Source organism: Mytilus trossulus, chromosome 2 (genome assembly GCF_036588685.1).
Source record: "Mytilus trossulus isolate FHL-02 chromosome 2, PNRI_Mtr1.1.1.hap1, whole genome shotgun sequence".
Taxonomy (NCBI): domain Eukaryota; kingdom Metazoa; phylum Mollusca; class Bivalvia; order Mytilida; family Mytilidae; genus Mytilus; species Mytilus trossulus.
This window is the reverse complement of record NC_086374.1, coordinates 19,119,245-19,126,658: the sequence shown is the minus strand read 5'-3', so window position 1 is coordinate 19,126,658 and position 7,414 is coordinate 19,119,245. Positions and strand designations below refer to the sequence as shown.

At 31.7% G+C, this 7,414-nt stretch overlaps 1 protein-coding gene across 10 annotated transcripts in view; it reads right to left on the bottom strand.

Annotated features, from left to right (window-relative positions):
• Nucleotides 1-2,346: 2,346 nt before the first annotated feature.
• The window catches only part of LOC134706678 (uncharacterized), a 40,665-nt gene continuing 35,597 nt past the window's right edge, over nucleotides 2,347-7,414 (bottom strand). For all 10 annotated transcript variants that reach the window (XM_063565827.1, XM_063565825.1, XM_063565826.1 and 7 more), the window contains 4 exons: nucleotides 5,670-6,284; nucleotides 4,677-4,924; nucleotides 3,577-3,693; nucleotides 2,347-2,704 (listed from right to left, as the gene is read on the bottom strand). In XM_063565827.1, coding sequence (XP_063421897.1) covers nucleotides 2,563-2,704; nucleotides 3,577-3,693; nucleotides 4,677-4,924; nucleotides 5,670-6,284 — 1,122 coding nt within the window. In that variant the 3' untranslated portion in view covers nucleotides 2,347-2,562. The remainder of the gene's footprint in view (nucleotides 2,705-3,576; nucleotides 3,694-4,676; nucleotides 4,925-5,669; nucleotides 6,285-7,414) is intronic.

The window sequence follows — 7,414 nt, the reverse complement described above, 5'->3', positions numbered from 1 at the left end:
CCATTCGGTTGATGTGTTACTTTCCATTTTGAACTTTTCTTGGAGTTCGGTATTTTTACTATTTTTGAACTGTAAATTGCTACAAAACTTGTTTTGTTAAACAAGCGAGAAACGCTTATAAACCACAACAACAAACGAAAACCACTGAACAACAGGTTTCTATTTTCGCGGATTTCGTTAGTATAGGTAAACCACGATTAAAAATATTCAACGAAATACAAATGTTCTACAGACTCGTATCAAAACTTTCACAGATTTTCGAAATCAAATATCAACAAAGTTACCAAATATTCCTAATAAACCAAAACGGAATATCCACAAACGTATGATTTCACAGGTACTAAGATATTGTCCATAAAAAACTCAAAAAACCCTTGAAAAAAATAACAATTTCAAATGGTTATCAATTTTAAAAGCTCTAAGAATATCTGGTAATATTGTCTTCATGAGACAAACATTGATTTTATTTTCAGTAAAAAAGGAATAAAAGACAAACATATAATCAATAGTAAATAAAACATACTAAAGAAAACTAAAGACTGAGCAACTTGAACTCTACTTAAAAGTGGTGGTGATATCAGGTGCTTTTGGATGGTATGCCGATCCTACTGTACGATATGACAGCCGTAATATTTATCCTTATACAGGTCTATACTGTCATGACACTTAAGGGCATGCATTCTGTCGATATTTATGTTGTGTGCATTGAACAAGTTCACATTTCTGTAAAATTATTAATGATGTTCATAAGCATGACCTAGTGGTAGTGTTATTTTTTGTCCATTGTTTCTAGTATAACATGCTGTTTGTGTTTATTAGCTTTTGAATTATTTAACGTTTTGTCACTGTGAGCTCTTTTGTATTTTTTTTAAATTATAGTTTTAAACGGCTGATGATTAAATAATAATCTATGTAAAAACATAACCGTGGTGCATGAAGACACACAACCTGATTATATTCCTTTCATTTATTATGATGATGCCATGACAACTTTATACATTAATTGCACAAATATAGTTTTGGATTTCTTTAACCTTCAGTAAAGACAAACAAATGACTTGTTACAAGTTTGGTCTATACTTAATAACTAGTAAGTCTCGAATAGAACAGTATATAGCAAACTTAAACACATAAAACATTTCTACTATTACTAAGATATATACAAATAAACATACACAATAAAACCTGACTAGCTTGTTGAAAGCATTAGTTATGATTTATATCTAATAGACTATTCAAGTCACTAACATAAACTCAACTAACAACCAACTAATAATATTTCTCCATGTTAAAGCATAACACCTTTTATTGTAAGATCCTACGTAAAATTTACTATTACGGAAGCCCGTTCAATTGTAGAGGAGTAGGTTCAGTAATATCCCTTTTCGGCATCAAAATTTAGCAGTTTTATAAATTGTTAAAATGTAAACTTTTGTTTTTTTTATGGAATGTAAATACTTCTGTTTCATAAATTTGGTTGTTTTTGACAATACAATTCACATGTATCGGGTACTATCATCGTCAAGTCATGATTAATTACTAAAATCTTCACAATTTTAGTATTTAAGTTAATTTGTAGATGGATTTCGTCTAAAATGGAAGCGGCAACATTTGTGTTCACTCTTATTATTTAAATGCAAGTTGACACAAAAAAAAACATCTGAAAAGTGACATATTATGATATATTTAATTTGAAATTTAAGCTTGCGTTTCAGCGTCTTTAATGACCTAATCAGTTCAAATCTTTCACCTAAACTAATTGAATCTACTTAAGTTTACACAGTGTTTTAAAAAGTGTCCGAACTATTTTATCAGATTAACCTAAAGTTTCATGCCAAAATCGATCCTTATTGGACTTACTCCTTTTTAGTATTCTTTGTTAAAAACTAGATTCGCCAATAACAATGAAACATGAAGTACATCGTACATTTTCCTTCGTACATGACAACATTTTATTTTAACCAAAACTTTCGAATAACCTCTTATTACTTTGACAAGTCTTGTTATATTTTGCTCATAACGTTCAACGTGGCTGTGGTAATTAAAAGTTTTTAATAAATTTAATATTTAAAGTGTTTGTTTAAAATATTTTAGTTGCAAATAAAAAACACTGTTTGCATGAAATGATAAAATGTTGTCTTTGATTTAATTAAAACGGAAGAACGGGCTATTTTGGGAAAATTAACTCTTCTTGGAAGGTACTATAAAAGGTAGAAGACAAACTAGTATATATTTTATAAATAATTGATAATCCACAACTAACGATACAAAAAGAAATTATCATATTGTTTTCGTAAAAGTTTTTTTTCACAAAAATTTATTTTTCTGAAAAAAACTGATCAGGATTAAAATTTCGGTTTGTCTAAAAAAGACTTAACAGTGACGTTGGAATAAAAAAAATGTAACAAGGTCAAATAAAGACACGTACATTGCAGGTAGATCATACAATACATTTACATAAATTAAAGACATTTGCATAATATATATATAAAAGAGATGCATTCAAATGTGTCACGCCAGACTTATACACAAAAAGTATACACATAGTGTAAACAGTTCAGTTCATAGCAAGTCCCTCAGTTTGAGAAATTGGAATGTTTCCCAGAATTCTGACGGAGATATGTTAAAAAGAAAGTCACTTTCAAGCACCGGAGACAGTGCTTCTACACTTTGTTCCATTGTTAATGATTGTTCTACAGTTTTACTGAAAAATATATATAAAAACAATTAACAACAAGTATACACATTAACATTCGAATACGTACATAATTTACCGAAGTAACAATTCGATAATATAATGTATTTTATCTGATATATGAGTGGGATTCTCTAGCATAAATAACAAGGCTTTCTTGTGTTCATATGCATCCACTCTAAGATACAGTTAAATGTTATATTATACTTCTTACCATTCAGGAACACCTGCGTTCATCTCTATTTTTTTGTGGGATTTGTGTTGATTAGTCTTAATTTTCTATGGTGTGTCTTCCGTACTATTATTTGATGTTTTGTCTTTCTTTTCCTTTGAGTCATGGCGTTGTGAGTCCATTTTCGATTTATGGGTTTGAATGCACTTCTTTTATTCTAAAGTGTGTAATGGTACTTAGTTTCAAATATAAATCAAAAGGTTTTAGAAATAAGATTATGTTCGCCATACAGCTAGAAATAAATGAAACGTTAAAGGCCAAGCGGAATAACAAAAAGCAGAACCAAGGATCTTAACTAAGATTTTTGTTCAAATGCTCTTAATAACTCTGGTAAATATACAACATGTGATACATAAAAAAGAATTCCATCTGCTATCTTTATAATATACGGTAATGACATTTTGGTTTTAAGATATTTCTTTAAATTTTCGATTGGAGTTTAAATTGATCTAGCTGTAGTGTTGTTTCACTGCCAGTTTCCGATATAAAAGAAACGTGATTAGGGAATAACTCAATGAGAGAGCACAAATGATACAGTAACCCCCCTCCCCCAAAGAAGTGTTACACTCCAGTTATGTTAAACGTTTATGTATTTGTCCGTAACATCAGAAAGATCGTCATACTTGATTACTTTAGGAAAAAAACTTACATTTCTGATTTGTCAGGCATGGACAACAAGGATAATATTCTGGCTTGGCAGTATGTAGCAGATTCTGATTCGATCCTTAATTCACAATTTCTGGGATAAAACAACATCATCCCCGCACTGAAAAAATAAACTGTCGTTATAGAGAAACACTAATTAACGTAAACGTTGAAAAATCTTATATTACAGTAATACTCTGGCCTTTGTTAGTCTTGTATTAGTTTCGTGTGTACAATTTGAAAATTAGTATGTCGTTCATTACCACTGAACTAGTACATATTTGTTTAGGGGCCAGCTGAAGGACGCCTCCCGGTGCGGGAAATTCTCGCTACATTGAAGACCTGTTACTGACGTTCTGCTGTGTTTTTTTCTATGGTCGGGTTGTTGTCTCTTTGACACATTCCACTTTTACATTCTCAATTTTACATTATCAGTTGTGTCCTCGGTAGAAGAAGCGGCTAAGTTACTACTTGCCGACCAACACTATGGTTGTGAGTTGAAATCACGCTCATGACAGGAACGTCCAAATTCATCTTAAAATTGTTTATATAGTCAGCTTTACTACCGACGGTGGTTTTCTTTGGGATATCCGGTTTCTTCCGTCTATAAAGGTTGCTGTCACGTGAGGGAAAGGCTGACACTTTACACACAACAAATCAATCTATCAATCGTGATTTAATATAGCAGGGCAAGTAAAACAATCAGAAAGCTAAACAGAACTAAAAACAAATTAAATCCATGCCTCGGTAATTATTACTTTCAAGATAATGACAGTTTCATTGATATTATATGCCAGAACTATATTGTTGAACACTTGGCCTGTGATACCTTCGAGGATGAATTAATAAAAAAAAAGCAACGGAATCGAATCAGTGGTTTGCGAAATTTACGAAATACCATTTACAGAAGTCTAAACAGTTGGATGCCTGTAATCAAAAATGCCAAACAACATTTTTATGAACAGTATGTTACAGAAATGATACTTCATGTCAGCACATAATACAATTCTGGATACCAGTATGGCTATTTCAATCCAAATATGAAATTAAAATGTCAATACATTGATTTAAAATAAACATGTGTAGAAAGAATAAATATTTTACCATAACACTGCTTTTCTTTCAGAAATGCGTTGAACAGGATCATCTAATACCAAATTACGTAGAATCCAACACAGCCCTTTTTGATAGCACCCAGGAAGTTCTGGTATATCTGAGATCTCATAGTGTGGACGACTGATGGATGACTGAGGAAATACGTCTCCATCGCCAATAGATCTAAGTAAACTATAAAACATCCTGCTAACTGCGTATGCGTCTGTCTTGCCGTAAATTTGCTGGAGAGTTGTTACCTGTAAAGGGATGAAAATAAAATTAAACAGAAAATTAAACAGAAATATCATCTGAAACCACATCTTCTTATTGAAATCAAATTTTATCCTATATATGATCCATTCAAAGGGATTAATTATTTATAACGAAATATGTACTGCCATACACTATTGAAAACTTATGGTCCTACACAATTGTTGAAACAAAACACTTATATTTTAGTATTGTATAACGGCATGTTTTACTGTAATTGTTTATGACTCCTTTAAATCATACCATATAGATGTGTACTTATTGATATCTTAGTATGGACAGCAATAATTTATTCATTAGTTGTTGTTGGCTTCATCAGGCTTGCAGTTACTGTGATTATATTTAGACCGGTACTTTGTGTCTCTTGTAGTTATGTTACTTATGTTTGTGCTTCTTTTCGATCAGATAATTTAAAACACTTCTGACTGATTTTTCTAGTTTTACGTTGTACTGTTGCACCACTTTGCCAGGAAAAGGGGTGAATTGAGCATTCAGAAGTATGTTTACTTTCGCCACATTTTATATTTGTTGTCCTTCAATAGCTGCCTATACACTATGGATTTAGGTACGAGTGAAGGTACATACATTTATACTATATGATTTTCAAAATCATGATGACTGCTTTTTGATCCAGAGAAATATGTTAATATAAACATCCCATTGGAATTTCAAGGTGAGCTATACAGGCTCATATACATCTCCAATTTGAGACAGTTATCTATTTAAACATACTTCTCCCTGTGTATCCGTTGGTGGTCCTTCTCTACTAAATCTTGTCAGTTCTGGTGCCCAAGCATGACTATTCCCAGCAAACACGTGTCGTACGTCTGTCAGTGTCACAGGGCTACCATCTGAACACGTTAGCGTTTTTGCAAATCCAAAATCAGTTAGAACCGGTCGTAGATAATTGTCAAGAAAAATATTGTCTGCTTTGATGTCTCTATGTACAACACCATTTTTCTGGAGATGATGAACTGCAGATAGTATTTGGTACAACAAATGAAGAATAAAGTTTGCATTAAGTCCAAAACTTGGCTCTGAAAATGCTGATCGTTGTTGTATCATGAAAGATTTTAATGTTTGAGGATATTTGTCCATCACCAGAAATGAAGTTCTGTTCGCCATTTCAATTGGAACATCAATTTTCGTTGGAATCAATAGATTCATGAATTTCTTGAATCTATCGGTAGCACCCATATAAAAGTGACGGATATTTACAACGTTCGGGTGATGTGGAAGTCGAATCGGGATGTCATGTTCAGGACCAAAATTTTGAAGTAAGAATTGATCCATGCTATGTCCCTCTCCATGTTGATTAGCCTGTAGATTTATAAGATTGGTCATCATCTGAAATATAAAAGAAAACTAAATGATATGTTATTACCAAGAAGGAGTATCGAAACAATGATTATCTTCGGCCACCAACTTACCTAATAACAATGCACAATACATGAAAAAAAGAACTGAATTCTTACAAAAATTACAAATGGTGAGAGTCCATAAAAAACAACAAAATCAAACTCTATCAATTAACGGAACAAGTTAAAAACAACTGTCACATTGCTAAATTGGCCAATATATATTTCCGAAGAAAATTGGAGCCCAGTAGTCAGCACTTTTGTGCTGACATGAATTATCATTGATATGGTTATATTTATGAATTTACCGTTCACAACATTTTGAATTTTTGAAATACTAAGGGTTTTCTACCTCAGGCATAGATTACCTTAGCTTTATTTGGCAAAACTTTGAGGAAGTTTGGTCCTCAATGCTCTTCAACTTCGTAATTTATTTGGCCTTTTTAATTTTTTTGGATTCGAGCGTCACTGATCGAGTCTTTTGTAAACGACACGCGCGTCTGGTGTATATTCAAAATTTAGTCCTGGTATATATGATGAGTGTATTTAACAAGAGCTAGAGACACAGTTTCAAAAAAATAAAAAAAATAACTAAAACGCATAATTACAATGATATGTTAAGGGACAACATTGTTATTAAAGCTTAAGCAACCTGGGAACGATTCCAAATAATTTAGTATCTAGGTTTAAGCTGTACTTGTTACACTGATTAGTGGTCGAGGTATGTCATTTTAAAATATCAAGTATTTAGTCAAATTAGTTTTGAATATGAAGGTATTGTATACAGTATATTTATTTAAATATTTTAAAAGACAAACTTGGCAGTAAAAACTCAAACAATTTAGTCAAATATATAATGTAAAAACAATAAATTATTCATGACACATCATATTTAAACCGTTACCTTTAGTAGAATTTATTTCTTCAATAAATTGGTATAATCAATAAAAATGGAATAAATGTCGCCTTTAGCAGCTGATTACAGTATCTATTCATATAACAACTTTCATCAGGAACCGTCCTTATTTTAAAATGAGTTAAGAGTTGTTGCTTCGTTTTGGGAGACCACAATGATCATTAAAACGAAGAACGGCAATAAATGAGCTGTATATGCTTTTT